This window comes from Mycteria americana, chromosome 6 (assembly GCF_035582795.1).
Source record: "Mycteria americana isolate JAX WOST 10 ecotype Jacksonville Zoo and Gardens chromosome 6, USCA_MyAme_1.0, whole genome shotgun sequence".
Taxonomy (NCBI): Eukaryota; Metazoa; Chordata; class Aves; order Ciconiiformes; family Ciconiidae; genus Mycteria; species Mycteria americana.
In genome coordinates, this window is record NC_134370.1 from 14,716,040 (window position 1) to 14,734,927 (window position 18,888).

An 18,888-nucleotide genomic window follows, 5' to 3' on the forward strand; every position below is an offset into this window, starting at 1 on the left:
TGCTGCATAAGATGTCAGTTATATGTGTGAGCAGCTAACAGATGGGCTGTGCTGTGCTCAGCCTGTTTCATGCCCTCACCCAAAGATGTCCAAGTCTTTTGCAAACTTTTGCTAATTGATATTATGCTCAGGAACAGCTCTGTTTTGGCTAATTTTGAAGGGGTGGGAGTTAGGCAGACCTCCTGCTGTCTTGTGTCTGTGAGAGCAAACTGATTTGTTGTTCCTGTGAGAGGGTGAAGCAAAGGAGGAATAAAAAGAAGCTCAATGTGACCCACATCCAGGGGAAATCCTCCAACAGCTGTATCCTGCAGAGGGATCTGCCCCAAGGGCAGCAGTTTTGTTCCTCATCATGCATTAGCTTCTGTCATTGATCTCAGCAGGTACCATCCTGGGCTGGAGTAAATCAGGTCCTTCCACTTATGTCATGGGTGCTCTGCTGGTTAACCTTAGCAGAAAATCTGTCCTGAAATCGAACCACTGAGGAAGTGATCTTCTCTGAACAGGCATATAAAAGGTGAATCTGTAGAGACAGGCTCTCATGTTCTCTACCCTCTTGCTTGTTCTCACCTGCTGGCATTTAAATGCCAATATGTTACCTAGTAGCATGAGATCCGTTTGCTGGAAATGGTGACTAATCATCTTCCTTAAGTGAAAAACCCCTTTGGATGCTCTGGTTAACCAGGATTTGGAATATGCTACAGATGGACAAGCCCACAAATGGGAGGATAAGCATATCTGAAAACCACCGATAATACTTTTCCATTTGCTTCTGTCCTGCTGATTTTAGAAGAGTACAGTTCCTCTGAATTCAGTCTCTTGACTCCTGCTCTGCAGCACAAGGCTTAGAGCATTTGATGGCTCTTGATTAAATCTCATGCCACCTTCCTGAGATCTGTCTCGCATTTTGCAGATGCAAAAGCAGAGACAGAGCCAGAGAGGTTTATCCATGGGAAAACTCTGTCAGATGGCAGAATTCAATCTGATTCCGGCCTTTCCCTTTCTTGCAGATCACACTGTTTATAACTCAAAATATAGCTGATGATGCTGTAACCATCAGTTATGTCAACGAGCAGCACAGCTGGTTTTCAACTTCAAAATGAAAGGAAATTGCTGCTGCTCCTCAGGGTTTTAATTAATAATCCTTTCTATTCTGATATCTTACTTCCCTTTCTCATCTAAGCTTTCATTATCTACATCAGGGACTTTCAGCCTTTTCTGATTTGCAGACGCCCTGAACTCCTCCTGCTGAGGGTGTGAGTTCTATCATGACCAGTTTCAGATCCCTGGTAGCACCTTTGCTTTTCTTCCAGTTTCTTTGGTACCCCTCTCTTAAAACTGTGCACACAGCCCCGTATGCGTACAGGTGCCTCCTCTCCTCTGCCCCATCTCTCAGTTGGCTCTAGTCCCTCTTTCCTGCTTGGGACTCTGAGCTCAGATCAGCCTGGTGAGAAGGGATCAGCGAGAGCTGGGATCAGCATGTGCCTTGTGCCTAACTGCCCTCATGTACTTCACCTTTTAAGTCCAGCAGTGGTTAAATTAAAGTTATTGTCAGCTTGCCTCATTTTTAGTGAGAAATGCGTTTCCTAATGAGCACTTGGAAAATGGGAAGCTAATATGTCTCTTGGCATTCAGTGTAGGAAGAGTTGTAGCCTTGGGACCACTTGAGTGACTGAGAGTAAGGTGGCAAACTCACTGGGGTTTCTGGGGGCGCCTTGCCAAAAATCTGCTGCTCTCAGTCTCTTGGTCATGGTTTGATTTTTGTCCGCCATTTCTCTAGGACAAAAGTGAATTAGACACTGTGGAGGCGGAGCAAGGCCTCATCTCTCTCTGCAAAAGGTCAGAGTCCTTCATCCCTTTGCAGCCGTGGATGTTGTTTTGCTTGCGAAAGTAAGGGGTTTGGATGAAAGTCATCCTCGGGGTCTTTGTATGTTAAAATAAATCTCCTGTGATTGCAGTGCTGACCTCCCGCGGGGCTTTGATTTTATCTGTGCACATGGCAAACCTACATCCACTTGAAAAGGAACCAGCAAGATATGTACACTGATAAAAGAGATTATGTGGTGTCCTAATTTGCTCATTTTAAGAGGTGTGGAGAACTTCACTCTTCTGACTGGGGAAGAGTTAAAACTGCTGCAGGGAAGGAAGGGGAGGAATTAACAGCCCAGCAGGAAACTCCAGCTAGAGTCTGTAGTGTAAGGCATAGGTGCAGGTCAGGTAACTGTCTCAGTGGATTAATTTCAGGGAGTGAGATTTGGTCACAAACTTCCAAAACCTCGAGACCAAATCAGGAACAAAGTTCCCACTGGCAAATGCCACAGAATCAGGCCATTAAACAGTCTATATGTTCATGTCCCCTGCATTGGTTGACTTATAGCAGAGTAAAAGCCTCTCTTACGAAAGAGAAGTCACCCTTTAGTCTCAGGTGCTGTTAAGTCCTTATATCTAAAACAGAAAGAAATGTTGTTTTATGAAAATCTAACCAAGATAAATAAAATGTAGTAAGTAAGTAATTCTCAGGAAGATCCTTGGCTTCTTGTCCTCAGAGATGCTATTTGTAGCATCTCAAGGGGTGCTTGTTTTTCTTTGTTAGGTTTTTAATCAGGTGGTACTATCACAAGGCAGACAGGGGCTGAATCTTATTTTCACAGCAGAACTGGCATGATAGTGACCATAGATGCCATCAGCAGGCGATTGCTGAGCCCAAACAGTCCTTGTGTGCAGGAGCATATCTTTCTTCATGGCATATTCACATTCTTAGGTAAAGGTGGCCTGCAGCAGAAGAGATGAGAAGGAAGTAACAGCTTAGCTGTAAGTGAGGACACTGGCAACACCTCTTATTTCCCATTTACATGCGTGAGGCAGCCTCCAGAGCTCCCTACATTTACATCAAAAGCATGGAGACTCTATGTTATTTGCCTTTCAGTTTCTGGACCTTGAAGGATGAATTTGGGTCATGTTTGCAAATGTGTGCTTTGCACCATAAAAGCTAGAGTAGTTTTTGTTTGGTTGGTTTTTACAGTGAACGCTAATTCTTAAACAGCTGCTCACCTCCAGGAGCTGGGACTTCAACAAAAAGGTCAGTTATTATGAGAGTTGATACCACTGAAATCTTCCTATTCCGTTCTTGCAAGTCAAGTGATTTCATGGTTATGTGCAAGTAGTAAGGAGTGTAGTGGGCCAGTGCTCTGAGCTTGCTCTCATTTTAATGAGCAGCAACTCACACGAGTAATTCCCTTGATTTTTAATGGGATTAATTGCATGATCATTTGCTGACCACTGTAAGAAAGTCATAATCTGGACTACAAGGTTTATAGCGGATCTTCTAAATGAGTTTAGCGCAGAAGCAAGAAGGAAGCTTCTTGGAGCAGAAGGCAGGACTCCATGCAGGACTTATGTAGGAAAGCTGTTGGCAAACCCAGAGCAGTTTGGAGAGACAAAGCCTGAGGAGATGGTTTTGGTGGTGAGTTATTTGTGGACATGCATCTGTTGTGCCAGAAGCAGGAGTGGGATGTGTTTGTTCAGCCTGACTCCAGACAAGCTGCCCGAATGGGTGGGAAGCTCATTTCCCAGTTTCCATATACCCTCCCTGTTTCCAAACGGATCCCCACCCTGTGACACAGTGACATGGTAACATATTTTTTTCTGCTCATCACACCGGTCAAACAAATGGAGGCTCCCCCATGGTGGGATTCACATAGTCATGCTTATAAGCAGTTGAACTGAGTATGAGCTCCCCCAGGTTTGCCAAAATGCATTGCCCACTTGTGTTTTCTTGCCTGCCCAAAGCCAGCTACAGCCCTAACTCCATCCTTCAGGACTCTGCATCCAGACTTCCCTTCTTTCCCTTCATGCTGGGATGGTTTTACTCTAGGCAACGCGATGACTTTCTCATTCAGTAAATCTTGTTCCTAAGTTAAATGTCATATATCCAAGATGCGAGCAACAACTTGTGGAGACTGCCCATGTCTGAGCAGAATAACCTGGGGCTTTAATTGAAGGATTTTTTTCATCAATCATATGTATATTTGCAATAATAACAATAACAACTTCCTTTAATGGAAAAACATTTGTCACAGACAAAAGAGTTTTCGACTTTCAGATGCTCTGCAGATATCTAATTAAGTGAACTGAAAATCTCTTCATTGGTCTTTGGCTGTTAATCATCCATGTGGGGAAAGTGCTATGACTACCAGGAGGAGTTTCTGTGGTTCAGCCCTTAGCTCCCCCCATTCCTGGCTGCTCCATTTATCTCCACGGTTAGTGTCTCCTCTTAGCTGGGCTGAGTGGGGCTGTTAGGCATTGGCTCAGGATACCACATCACCTCTGGGAGATTTGGGATGTTTCATTCAGGCCCATTGCTGTTTTTTTGTCCCTACATCCATCTCTTCCTTGTCTTCTGCTCTGCATCCTTCTCCATGGGTGGGAGGATACAGAATCCTGCTCTTCTTGCCTTTTCTGCTTTGCTTTTCTGCTTTTCTCACTTGCACTGGTTTTGGGGTGCAGGGAAGTGCTGAGGAAGGCTCTGTGCTTCTGCTGCTCTTTTTTTGGCTTTAACATCCTCAAGGGTTTCCCGTGCTGCGGAGCTGAAGGGCAGTCATTACCTTCCAGTCTGTGTTGCAGGTTCTCCATGCCATTAGTTCTCATCCGTACAGACACTGTCATGCTGGGAGTGCTTTTTTAGGTGTTAATGAGAACAGCTGGGCATAGAGGCAGGGGCATAGTTGCTGGGCTGCAGTTATGTCCTTGCTCAGATCCTTTTTAGGTCTGTTGGGTTTCCCATATCATGCCTGAGATTCAGCCAGTAGTTTCCTCCTGAGCCTCCTGCACAGCTGCCCAACACCAGCCTGTCTCTCTTGCTGGGGCAGCACAAATACCAGACCCAGCTTGTTGGTCCAGGGGCTGATCCACAAGCCAGCAGCAAGTGTCATCTGGGGTCAAGGGCTTGGAGAGGGACTGTCACACTCCTCCACAGGTGCCCAACCTCGTGTGGCCTTTTAGAGGAGCAGCAACTTCACTCCTTGTCTTCAGTTTCGCACAAACGTGTGCACGTTGCCCATTGGGATATTGTCTCATGTATCGAAGAAGATGAGAAATCTTCCATGCTTCCCAGGGACTTTGCACTGGGACGGGCTGTGTCCCCATGAATTGCATCGGTGGCCTCCCCTGCAGCCTCTGCCTCCCCCAGCTCCCCGCCATCCAGACCTTCCCAGCGGAGGCAAGAGCCGGGGCGGAAAGTATAGTCTAGGAAAGTTTAGCCAAACTCTTCCAGCTGCAGTTTATTGTATCTATTTTGCTGATATCCACCCTTTAGATAAATAGTGCTAAGTTATACACGTTGTGACTCTCTTGATGTGGTTAAAAAGGCTTGTATTAACCAAGCTAATCTAACTCCAAGAATAACCATGGGAATTTGACTGTATCGGTTCCAGCTTGAATCAGTCACCGTGTAGTAAAGTGAGAATTGCTTTCCTGGCTAAAAGTGTAGCAACAGTGAAACTTCAAGTCAATCGGTGGGGATTCCCTCCCCCTCTTTTTTTTTTTTCTTTGAACAAAACTTCTGCCCGTGCCTGACCTCAGACACCCGGAGCTCTACCTACAAGAAAACAAAATTTCCCATTTTCAATAAAAAACGTGTCTCTGTAGGTAGAAAAGTGAGTTAGCTAACAATCTGCAAAGCTATGGTCTATTTATTTACCAGGCTGACTCCCTGATGGGGAAACATGTGGGATCTTTTAACTTTTCCTCCTGCACAGATGTTCCTTCTACTCCCGAGTTTCCTCTTGATCTTTGGTTTGTTGTACCATATGGTGAAAATGCTGGAGATGTTGTGTGTAGTGGAAGAGGAGAAGGATTCTATGTGCTTAAAACAAAAACAGTAAAAAAAAAAAAAATCTGACTGTTTTTTTCCCCATGTTAGCAAAAAAATATTTTTAAAGGAAATCTGTTGAGGTAGCAAAACCACTGTTAACTCACACACTCTCACTGTTGGACAGGTAGCATTGATGAGATTAAATGCTGATTGATGAGCCCCCCCCATGCAGCTTTTGCTGCCACTTTAGGTATTTGTATTGAGCTGTAGATCCAGTTCAGGTGAGGAGATAGGGGTCCTGCAAGGTGAAGTAACAGGACTGCTTACTTTCCTTCCTTACATTCCTCGGAGGCCACAGGGCCTGTCGACTGTGGGCTGAAAGACATCTCTCCTGGTCTGTTGGAAACGAGTCATTGGGCTAGCAGGAGCTTTGGTGTTCCCCCAGCCCAAGGCAGCCGGAGCTCCTGTGTAGGATGAACAGGGACATAGGTAGAGCATTGCATTGTACATCTAAAATGTGGGAGAAAATGAAATGGAATATGAAGATTTGGGTATTTATCTCGGTAGCACCACAGGCTGAATGACAGCGCAGAGGGTGAGAGAGGGTGCAGAGGGTGAATGGGAGGGGTGAGAGGCTCTGGTAGTTTTCAGGGCTGGGGATGGTCTCTCTTGGGCAGGTCCATGAAGGTGCCACTGGAGCAGGTGCTTCTTTCCTTTCTGGCTGAGGTTGTGTGTGGCCTTTCAGCTGGTGTTCAGCCTCAGTGGCACCAGTCCATCCAGGCTCATCACCCAAAGAGAAATTGTAGGGCTCATTTAGGAACATCAGGTCAGCACAGTGCTTTCCTAGGCTTGCTTCCATAGAAAGTCACTGGTGATCAGCAGTCTGCTCCACCGTGCAAGCTGGCCATAGCCATCAATACCCTTTTGAGCTCCTCAGGTTGAAGGCTGGTTGCAGCTCTGCGGTACAACAGGATCCTGAACCTGGTCAGCCCTTAGGGGTGTGTTAGAAACAGGTGGTTGTGGTGGGCAGGGTTTAGGAGCTGATGGGGCAAGGTCTTAGCTGATGTGAGTGAAACTCTGTCTCGGGTGGTCCGTAACCACGTGCTCAAGGGTGCTTGTCACAGGCTGAGGGCACATCCACCATGAGCTGTGCCTTCTGGCCATTCGTGGTGGTGTCCTCCAGGATGCTCTGCTCTCCCGGGGCTCCCTCCCTGCTCCCCTTTCTTTGGTGCTGTCCTCCATGTAGGGACTGCAGTGGAAGATATTCCCCCAAATCCATCTCTCCCTGGGAAAGCAGGAGTCCTCTTACTGGACCAGGGCAGTGGGCAATGCCGTGCCAGCAAGAAGGCAAAGTGGGTGTTTTATTAAATAACCTTTAATTTGGTTGCTTGAACAGCATTTTTAGCCAGGTGGGTGGTCTGTTACAGGGACAGGTAAAAACTGTGTCTCCACCAACGTGGGCAGGCTGCGGATTAGAGACGAGGCGTGTGTTTTGTAATGAAGGATGAGACCCTAATTTTAGAACGGCGGCAAGGCTGGGCTCAGATGTCTGCCTGGGCCCCGTCCCAGCTTCTCTGCATTCCACAAACTTGCCCTCCCTTTCTTGGAGTGAACTGTATCGTACCTTTTTATGTACAGGCTCCCCTGCAATGAGGCAGAGGGATTTCTGCTGTTGCTTTGCTTTGCTAATCCTCTTTTAAACCACACACAGACCAAGAGATCCCCTGGTCCCTATGCAGCCAGTCCATATTTTCCCCCTAAGATGTTTGTTCTGTTTCCTTTGCAGATGCAGCTTCTGGACAAGTTCCCTATTGAAGGAGGCCAGAAAGACCCCAAGCAAAGAATCATCCCTTTTCTACCAGGTAATGCTGTGGGAAAAGCCCTTAATAAGATGAATGAGAGCAGATGGGGATTGGCTTTACAAATGCCTTTTCCCTGGGAGCTCGTACATGCTGCCCTGTGATACCAGAACTCCACCTCCTCCTAAAATAACTGGCATGGTGTTTAGGGCTCCCAGGAGATCTTGCATCAGCTGTTCAGGTTCAGGTTGGCTCGTGCCCTGCTGCACAAAGGGATTCGATTGCTTCTGGGGGCTGTGCGTGTGGGGTGCAACCAGACAGCCTGAGCTTGGGCCACCAGTTGGGAGGCCACTGGAGACCAGAGACACTGCCTTCTTCATTCTGGATGCCGTGGCTCTGCAGACGCTGTTACTGTACAATAGGGAATGAATAATTAGAGTTGCCACTGGGATATAAAGGAAACTGAAAGAAGGTTAAATGCAAACAGGGATTTCTGCAACGCTGGCCAAAAAGATAAGTAAATATCTCTTTGGCCTGAGCCATTGTCCCTCTGACAGCTTTCAGAGAGGGGCTGGATGTGATGGATATCCTCTCCTCAGGGTAACAGCACACACTTCCACACAGCTTCTTCCAGCAGCGACTGCAGGGATGGCATGGGGGAGATGAGCCAGACCACAGCATGCTCTTGGAAATGCATGCTCGAGCCAGCTCTCTATTGTCTGACTGCACGATTCTGGCCGTTGGTTTAAAGTTTGGCTCGCTGCACTGCCTGTCAGGATAAATGGAGTATTTTCAGCCCGTTAAAAAAGGTCCGTTCTGTCTTTAACTATAAAAAGGAGATCCCAAGTCTTCCCTAAAGGTCTGTAAAGAGAAGCTGGGATGGGAGGGCTTAGTCCTTTCCAGGAGTGTGCTGTGGTCCCCAATGCTGTTTGCAGGCAGAGCAGCTGCTCCAGATGTATGGTGAGCACAGCTCCAGGGCAAGCAGGGAAGCAGGGACTTGGAAACCAGCAGCGCAAATACGTGATGCAAGGATTGGAGCCACAGTAGGGAGGCACGGCAGCCTGGCAGCCTCCATGGGCCTTCTGGAAGGCAGCCCCAGGATCAGGGTTTGCTCTCTGCAGTGCTCTGTGCTGCATCCAGCTCCTCTGGAGCCAGGGGGAGGTGGTGTTGCCTTCCGTTTCCAACCTGGAATGAGGAGAGGAGTCTAAGCGTGGGCTCTGTTTCCAGCTGTGGCACCAACAAACTCATAGACAAGTCACTCTGTGAAACCTCTGTACGATGAGGATGGATACTGCTGGCCTGCCTTTCTTTCTGGAAAGCATTTTGAGATCCTTGAAAAGCACTGTACAGGAGTGCAAATGGCTTTAGGTGAGGTGCTGTAGGATAATCTCTGTCTGCAGGTAACAGTTGTTCCTCCTGTATTGACCATCACTGCCCCATTTCTTTTACTTTGTTCTAGAACAATGTTGGCTGAATGCAGGTGACTGATGCTCAGCCTGTGCGCAGTTCTTAGTGATGGATGTCTTGATGTATGGGTGGGTGATATTTGCAGAGGATGAGATGCATCCCATATGTCCATTACGACACTTCCTACTTTTCCCACCATCCAAGAACATGAGGGAGATGGTACTGCTACGTGTCCTTGAGGGGAAGAGTTATATCTGGAAAACATTTGGGTTGACTTAGTGTCCCAAAGAGAGAAGCTGCCAGAATAGAGTAGACCTCAGCTGTATTTAATTTAAAATTTCTGTGATATATGTTCTACTTTTGATACTGAATCTCTGCCTCTTTCTTGTTGAACTGCTGCAATGCCCTTGTTGCTTTACCCGGGAACAAGGTGACTCAACTAAATGTCAAACAATGTCAAACTCTGTTAAATAAACTAGCTGCCATAATTAGAATACGCATGGCATTTCTGCAGCCAGAGCTGTGGATTACTGAAACAAATACCTGTCTTAATTAAAAAACAGCAGGGCAGATGTTTGTACTTAAATCCTACTTTGTGATCTTGCTTGCTTATTATGGGCCTGATTCAGCCAAGCTGGAGTGACTCTGCGTGCTGGGTTCTGAGTGCCCAGGGTTTGCCCGTGCCATTTGCAGGCTTGGGCGACGTCCCCCCATCCGATCTCATTTAGAAAGTCAACGCATGCCAGCCCGTGACTCCCGTTTGTCAGTGATGCCATGGTGCTCTCTGGAAATAAAGGCATGATCCGAGCCTGGGAATTGAGGAGCCCAGGCTCCTCAATTGCAGCCAAATTGCAGGTCACTTTGCCATGGCAAAGGGTGCGTACAGGACTAGTGACAGGTCACCCATAGCGTGGTGGTCGCAGCAGCAGCCTGTGCAGCCACTGCTGCGTAGGCAGAAGTGGGTGGTGCTGGTACCTGAATCTCCTGCTGCAGCGAGTGGCTGGAAAGCGAGAACTGAGGGATGGCCGCAGCAGGTTGGGCCACAGGGCCACCCAGCCCTGGTGGTAGCCTGTTGTGAGTCCTGAAGGAGGAGTCCAGTCTCTCCCTTCCCACACTCTGACTGTTTAGCAGTCGCAGCAGGGGTTGGGGGATACAGGACGCTGGGTCTGTTGCTGGCATAGAGATGGAGAAGGGAATATGTCTACACTGACAGATGAATGGCCTTTGGGACACCCTCCTGGTCTATCCATGATCATCTGGATGGGAGACAGGGCATGCAGACGGTCTCTTTGGATGAAAGCAAGCTCCCACGGCTCCTTCCCACAGGGAAAGGGCTAGGGTGTGCTCAGCTGTCACCCTGGTACGGTGAGGAGCGCTGCTTGGCTATGCGACTGGAACAAGAGGCTGGACTGTCCCCCGGGTCCTGTAGCTTGGGCACAGTCATGCTATGTCTCAGCTTACCCTGCACAAAGCCGGGATGGTGGTGCATGATCCTTACTTACGTGGAAAGCAAAAGGTGTCCCATTGCCCTGTTCAGCTCCCAGCTGTACATCTCTCTCCCTCCTGCTGTCTGCAGAGGTTGCAAAAGTGTTTTGCTGCAGGTTTCATCCCCACCTGGGTGCAGGTGGCTACTGCTTTGCTGATGTCTTATGTGTTGGCTGTGATTCTTGCTTTCCGCCCAGATGATAGCCCCCTTTGCACTCACTGCTGCTGGTTTGGGGTGGTTATATGGTTGCAAATTACTGGGCAAGGTGCCTCCCCGTTGGGGCAATCAAGCTTTAGTATTTTGACTGTGCTGGAAGCCTTTTACCCTAAAAACCAGGAAAGTGTAACAGAGTTCAGAGCCTTGCCCACCAAGGAGAGACCATATTGGGTTCAGCAGCAGGAAAGTGCAGTTTTTCTTTCCTCTAGACACCTTTATCTAATTTTTATCAATTTATTTCTTCAAATATTTTTCCCCACTCATCCCTCTTACACAAGTAAGGACTCTGCAGCTTTCAGTGCCATGAAGAGGTGCAAGGAAATAATAAGCAGTGTCAGGTAGTCCTGTAAAAGATGTCCTGTGGATTATTTTGTAGTTTTGTTTTACTTTTTAAGAGTCACTCCCCTGCGTTCAATTTTTCTGTGAGCTTTTTTTTTTACCATACCAAGAGGGCAAAACTTATATTTTTCCTTCCCTTTCCCCATTTTATCTTTTTTCCCATGAGTTTTTCCTTTCTTCTCTCTGATTTCCCTTGTTACTGTTGGAAAAGTCTGCACTGGGGGACGTGAGGCAGAAGAAAAACACATAAGAAAACCTGTTTGTGGGGTGGCCAGAGAGCATTTTTTTAGTTGATGGTATGAAATTTTTGTTCGGGAGGATGGAGGGGGATTGTGGAAGAGTTAGAATAAAATTTGCTGCAAAAACCCTTTCTAGACCAAAGGCTATTTGATACTGTAAGAATACAGAGATGAAAAGCGCTGTACTGGTGGGACTGTTGGCTGAGCCCATTTGCAGTGCACTGATTTCTCCATGACCTCTCTCACTCTGTATCTGAAGAGTGATCTTTGGATTGTGGACTCAAAGCTTTGCTACTTTTATATCTGCAGCAGCAGAGAGAAGAGGTTATGGATTTGGGCTCCCTTATTTCAGGGATCTTGAGGTAATTGATGAAGGAACTTCAGCTGGAGGGAGAAGGCTGGTCTGTTGTGCTTCTAGAGAACACAGTGGCAAGTACAAATGACAGAGATGGGGCGATGCAACCTTGGGATTAACAGTTTTGCAGTGGTTCACCCAAGACTCCAGGGCTTGCATTGTTTTTCGTTTCTCTTGGCCCTAAGTGGAAGAGCCATCTGGAGACAAAGCTGAAGTTGGAGGGTTGTCAGCTCCCCTTGCTCCACTGTGTCTTCCAAGGCATGGCTTTAGGGAAAACGCACTGCATGGCACAAAATCATCCCGTTGTGCTGGTACTGGGCTGCAGATCCCTGCCGTGGAGAGAAGCTTGGACCTTCCATGGGACGGAGGTCTGGGCATTGATGATGGCAGCCCCTTGCACTTTCTCCCCAGATTCCAGCTTGTTCCCTGCCTGGACTGCAAACCAATTCTGAGCCCCGCTGAAAAAATTGGAGATTTTTGCATAAGCTGTGCTGAAAGGAGAAGATCCTCATGGAGTGCCTGCTCTGCAGCTTCCCTGCTGCCTGGAGAGGGAGACATCCAGCTCCAGGAGACTGCTTTGTTTGCCTGATTTTCCTTACCCTTGGGAAGCTGAGTCCTATCCCAGGGGACCAGGGGGGTTGGTGCAGGCTGCCCTATGAGCTCGGTCAGGCGGCTGCAGAAGCAACACCCCAGCCTGGCTCCAGTCCCTGCCTCCAGCGCTTGGGAGCTTCTGCCAGAGGCACCTTCTCTCTTCCTTTCTTTCCCACTCGGATTTTTCTCTTCCCATGATTAGGGCAAGGAAAGAGGAAACCATCCTTTTCAGGACATGTGCTGCCAGTGGAGCTTGGTGGCTGCGTCCTGGGGCACCGGGAGGGATGCTGGCATGGTGGATGAGATGTCACCAGCCGTTGTCTGGCCCTGCCATGCCCTGATGACCTGCTTTCCCCCCCGAGAAGAGAAACATCCCGGCACCATCTCAAAGGGGTCTCTAGGGCTTTCTGCTTCCTCGGCCCCGAGGCAGCAGGAGCACACAGCGTGCCTGCTGAGGCTTTTTAAGGACAGGCAGCAAATACGGGGCAGCAGGGAGATCCCTGCAGGTAGTGCAGGTTCGGCCCCGTTTATTGCTCCCGAGCTGTGGTGCGTGGCTCGTGCCAGCGACGGCGGGCGGGGAGCGGGGTGAGCTGCTCCGCCGCGGGAGGGCTTTGCCCAACTGCTTAATCTCTGGGCGAGGCTCCCCGTTCCCCAGAGGAGCCCCAGCCTCTCCTCCTCGAGGTTTGCTGGGGGCCGTTCCCTGAGCAAAGCGGGAGCCGGGGGCAGGAGCCCGGCCCCGCTCGTGAGTCAGGAGGGCTGTGGGAAGGGAGAGGTGCAGTCGCAGAGGGTGCGGGAGGCCATCCCAGCACCACCCAGATGCCTGGGGCTGGCGAGGGGTGCCGGCAGGCGGGGAGCGCTGGCAGCGGGCGGGAGCCTCCCCATTTTGCACAATGCAGGAGGACAAGGAATAACCTCTCACCGACGCCGGCTGGGACCTTCCTCGCCTCCGTTTCTGCCGCTCACGGGCTGCAGTGGGGAAGGAGATCTCCTGCCGATGAACTGCATCCCAGGTGGATATGTCTGCTTTTCAGTTTTGGTTTGGTGTGTTGGTTTTTTTTTTTCACTCCCTTTTCCAAATGCTGTCTTTGGGGAAGAGGAAGCTGAGGAGAAAGGCTCGAACAGGTTTGCAACAGGAGGATTTCATCCATGGTGATGAGAGCAGCTTTTTTTCCTCTCGCTTGTGTATATTCCAGCTTTGTTCCTTTTGTTTTGCTCCGAGCTGGAGGAGAAACAGCGCTTTGTTCAGAGATCTTGGGTGGTTATTCTTGCGCTGAAGCAGAGATGACAGGCTCATCCTAACAACCAGCACCGTGGTGACCTTCGGATCCAGTGGTTCATGTTCCACCTGTGTAAATCGAGACCAGGATCAGCAAAATTAGGATGTGGCCGTGTGTAATTTTGTCAAAGGTGCTGCGTTTCAGCGGTGGTCAGTGCATGCGAGGCGTTTTCAATGTTTATTCTGCCCACCTCGGGAGGCAAGGGGCACGGTGACTGTGAGGAGCACGCTGGCCGAGGAGGACCCTTAGAAATCTCAGAGATATTCTTATTGTAGGCTATTTTCCTCTTTGGAGAGGTGGTTGCTAGCTGGGCATTTAAAAGGAAATGCATTCCCTGTCCTAATTCTTAGCTGGATTTTATGTGCAAAAATATATTTAATTTCAGACTTGTTTTCCATTTTTTATTATCCTCTCCTGCAGCGCTCTGAGCCAGGGTAACAAGGTGTTAGTAAGTGATTTTAACTTTTCTTTGGAGTCATTTTGAATTCCTTACTTAGATGGAAATGAACAGTGTTGCAACAGTTCAGAGCCAGTCAAAAAGTAGCTTAAAGGGTAAAAAAAAAAAGGAGAGATCAGATAAAATTCTCTTTATCTTAGAGCCAGTCATATCTTACTTTTTAGATTAAAATATGAATTAAGTCATCTTAAGTGGCGTTCCTTTAATATGCAGGGGTAGTCTCTGCAGACGTGATAGGCACACACACAGAGAAGAGTCTCAGATGTCTGGTTTGCTGAGCCTTACCTGCGTAACACAAATAACCGAGATATTCTGCCCTGCTGTCCTGAACACAAGGCAGCAAACGTTCTCAGATTGAGAAAGAGGGGCTCTGCTCCCCATCCGCTTCCACCCACCTGCAGTAAATCAGCGTTGCGGTCCCCTGTCCCCGCCGCAGAGGAGCTGCCAGGGGGTGGGGAGGTGACCCACGGCGCTGCGGCATGGGATGCTGGGGGCTTGAGCGGCTAGGGGAGAGCCTTCTGGGGGCCACGCCATAGTGCAATATAATTTCCTTTTAACATACATTTTTTCAGTTTTCCTGCCTGTTCTTTGAAAGGGGAGAGTGCCTCCAGGTTTAAAATGAACTTATATTTGAGCCAGGGTAGTGTGTTACCAAGACGGCTAACAGGTCCGTGGCTTGTTTCCACTCCAGCTTATTTAGGACTTGGGTGATGCCGAGCGTCTGGTGAGCTGCTCTTCAGCAGCTCCTATTGTTTGAGAAAGCAGTTTCTATTGTTTCTTTCTATTTTCTGCCTTGCTAGGAGAGCTATTGCGGAAAATTCATCTCCTGTCTCTCACAAGAGGAGAATGGATTTCCTGTCGGCTCCGGGCTTGAAGGGAAGGCAGGGGCTGCTGGGAGGAAGCGGCTGTTCCTTGGCCGGGCGGCGGGAGGATTGATGATTTCGAGGGGGCAGGCAGGCGCATTATTTTCTTCAGGCTCCGTGGAGATATTTTTAGGGTTTAAGTCTTTTATGGTTGAAAGATGAAGTCGTCAAGTGTGAGGTCATAGGATGCCCTTAGGCTGCTTCCTATTGAAGAAGCTGCGGAAGAGGCAGCCACCAGCGACTGCCGGCTTTGGGAGCTGCCCGCTGAGGAAGGGCTGTAACGAGCCCCACGTAATGGAGTGTGGGGGCCGGATTTTGGCTTTGCATGCTGAGCCTGTTTCACAGGCATCGTCAGGCCTTCTGGAGGTCTTTGAGCATTAATAGGGCATAAGCCAAAGGCCTGATTTCATTACAAAAGGAAGAAAAAGGGGGAAAAAAAAATTATGCTGGTACGTGCCCAAGTACCTACTCCTCTTCCCTCTCTTTCAGTCTCTTCAGAGTCCTTTCTCAGTGTACAGATCCAAAATCTACCGGCTGACAGCTGAAACGAGGGGCTGAAATAGGAAAAACTACAGAATATTTTTCTGGGGCTTGTACGTGCTCCTCTCACACAGGTTAAGAGCTGGTATTTTGCTCAACCAGAAACCACCTCTGGGCAGAAATCAGCATATGCAAAACCTGATGTGCCTCTCATTAGACCATTTGAGTCTCCTGATGAGAGTTTTGTAATGATCAAGCCACTGTTTCAAGGGAAAACAAAGAATGGAAAGGGGTTTGGGTTTGCTTGAAGTCAGAGCTAATGGGGATATTTTTTTTTTTTTTAGTGCTGGATGCTAGACTGAAAAGACCAGGGCAGGTTTTCAGTGCAGTGTTGCTGCTTCGACTCCTTGGGGAAATATACAGACATTTTTCCTCAGAAATTAGTTGGATTTTGATTCTTGTTTTTAAAGGCAATAAATAAACACAATTATAGACTTGAAAAGCAGTTTGAGCTGCATTGGGCTCGTCGTTTCCTCAGGCAGCCGTTCCAGATGAGTGTGCCCTCTACTACTATAATTACTTTTTAAAAATAACTCTGCAAGTCTGTAATCTAAAGTGGGTGGTATGTAGCAAGTCTGAGAGCATTCTGCATTCAACCCACAGGCTGGGGAGAGGGTGGCTTTATATAAGGGTTTGCTTGTCTCCATCTCTGGGTTGAAATCTGACTTTTTCCCACAATCCATCAACAAATGGCCCATATAATGAAAGTGCTTTTTAATACAGGAGTCAAGCTTGCCAGGGACTCGGATGGCTTTGCAGCCCCACAGGCTCTAAATATTCCCTCTGGATGTTACTTCCCTGCCTGATCTTGTCTCTGTTATATTCAAATTTAAGCTGCCTGGGCAATAGAGGAGAGCAGAGCCCAGCTGAGATTCACAGCTAAGTAATAGTCTAGACCTCTGTTTGAATATGCTTTCAGCCCACTTTGCCTTTTGGCTGGGCCAACTGATTTATTTATATACTCATATGCTTAAAATAGGTTGTGATTATTTTTTTCCTGTGGATTGGAAACAATGAACCTGGGAATTTGCTGCTTGATCGCAAGTGATTTCTTCTACTTTATTTTCTCTATCTATTAAGCTTTTCAGGTGCTGATGTTCTTAAGTGTGGTGTGTTTGCAGACCTCCCTGCTCCACAATGCAGCTATTTTCAGGCTCTCGTGAACACGTTTGTCCTTACTCATAAGGGGATCTTTATACTCAGGAGCAGAGTGAGGGGATACTGCGGGCAGGGATTTGCCAAACGGAATCTATTTCCACTATAATGAAATAACCCATGGCAGTGTCTTCCACCCTGTGGTTTTTTTTTTTAGAGTTGTAGTCCTGTTTAATGGGAAAGCTGAGGTGGAGAGAGGGAAATAACGTGAGAATTAGAAAGAGGAAACCAAGGGTAGGTAGATGAGGAAAAGAAAGTAAGTCCTAGAAGTGGGAAATTCAATCCTCTTGAGCTTCTCCCATTCAGAGAGGTGCTAATGCAGGCCCCAGGCTTGTACTCAGGATGGAGGTAATTAATGTTTGCTCTCAAATTTCCTTGGGTCTGAACTTAAGCACTTTCACCATGTCATTTTCTATCAGGGTTTTGCCACCTCTAAATAAAGAGCAGAAAATTACATTCCTTCTGCTTGTACATCCTAAGCATCAGCAAGCTCAGACTTGCCGGTTCCTTCTCATATTCAGGGCTCTGAACAGGGCTCAGCACAGGGCTGACCCGGAATAAGCAAAACATTCACAGTCTGGTTTGGTCCTTGATGGGGTTTTATTGGAGGTGTTTGGGCTGGTGAGCAGACTTCACTTTTTCACTGAGTGCACCGTTAGATGTGATTATGTGATTCCCGCCAAATTCCTCCAACTCTTCTTCCAACTCTTCCCACCAAATGCAGGACAGCTTGGTACCCTCTCAGGCAAGCAGTAAAACCATCAGACCGGAGTACAGGGAAGAGGCATTTGTGCCTATTCCCACTAGGCAGTGTCGTCACCGCCGGTCTATTTAAATCATTAGATGCAGAGAGCAGAAGGGAAAATATTCCTATCTTAATCCTGGCTCCTACAAAACAGAGCAAATGCAGAATTGTGTGGTTAGCAGATTTCCTCTTGGGAAGAGAAGTCTCCTATAGATAATAATCCTTTTAGCAACATCTCCAGTGAACGAGGCTTTGTCCGAAGAACAAAGAAAAAGTCGCAAGCTTGAAATATGCCTGAATTTCCTGAGTGTGCTCGCCGCTGCGTGCAGGCAGGAAGCTGTGTTAGTCTGGTTTGGATGTTTGCTCTGAAGTGGCATAAACAGAGTGTGGGGTCTCCCGGGATCCTGATCTGACCCATGGACCAGGGGACAGGGGTTCCCCTAAGCTGCAGCTACGAGAAGGACTACTGCAGTCATGCAGCTCTGTGCCCGTGTCCCTGACTGTCCTGTCTCCCCCCTGGCCGAATCCATCCTCTGAAGATCCTGGGTGGATGCAGGAGCCAGCAGCAGAGATGAGCGGTGCAGCCACAGTAGACCCAGCACATGCGGGTGTTAAGCTGCCAGCCAGCAGGGAACTCATTTCCTGCACAATTATGAAAACAGCTGATCTGTGACATTTTAAGAAGGGGGAGAAAATACAGGGCAGGGGAAGGAAGGCTCCGGCTACATAAATATTTACTTTTGCACAACGACCCAGCCACCCCCTTCTCCCAGGGGCTGGGAGAAGAAGGGGTTGCTTGCTGCTGGCTCTGGTACGTGGTGACAGGGGACGGGAGAGCCACCAGTGGGCTGCCCGCAGCTGGAAGGAGCATGCTTTCCGCCGAGCAAAAGCTGCTCTGCTAGAGTGTGATACTGCCCTGCTTGACCCCCCTGCTCCCTGCTGCATCCCACAGCCGGGGATGTGCTGCTGGACCTCCAAGAGCTTGCTTGAACCACCTGCCTGGGCCTCTCTTCCTGCTCCTTGGTCTTGCTCTAACAAAGCCAAGCTAGCGAGGTACCCCTGCTAGTGAGGTATATCCCTGCCCCTTCCCAGAGAGCAGCCTTGGGAAGGGGGTTGGGGAAATGAAGGCACGAAACTTTCAGGGTAGCGCTGGTGCAGGCAGATGAGCTGCCCAGGATCTGGAGACTGCAGCATCTCGTGTGATGCCACCACCACGTCACACGCCCACTGCCAGCCAGGTCTGGAGCAGATGTGAGCCATGTTGTGTGCAGAGGAGGCACTTGCTAGACCTGATTGAAAAAGACCCTTGGACACAGGTCAAAAAAGACCCTCAGAGATGGGGAAAAGATATTCTTTTGATCATGGCATTGTTCAACCTGATATAATCCCAGTTTTCAATTTCTTTCCCTCACCCTAGACAAAAATGTTGGTTTTTCCAGCCCTGTCAAAGAGGGGGTGAATTGACGCTCTCTGGTCTATAAATGCTGCTCAGTTGTCCTTTCATCAGCCCTCCTCGGCTGGGGTGGCTGGTGCAGTGCCATGCAGATGCTGTGTACATTTGACACGGTATCTGACCACTGGGGCAGCTCCGAAGTCCCTCCCGTGTGTAC

General features: G+C 48.5%; 1 protein-coding gene across 2 annotated transcripts in view; it reads left to right on the forward strand.

The window, feature by feature from the left end:
• The window catches only part of SH3PXD2A (SH3 and PX domains 2A), a 268,655-nt gene that overhangs the window by 71,364 nt on the left and 178,403 nt on the right, over positions 1–18,888 (forward strand). For both annotated transcript variants that reach the window (XM_075504614.1, XM_075504613.1), the window contains exon 3: positions 7,596–7,671. In XM_075504614.1, coding sequence (XP_075360729.1) covers positions 7,596–7,671 — 76 coding nt within the window. The remainder of the gene's footprint in view (positions 1–7,595; positions 7,672–18,888) is intronic.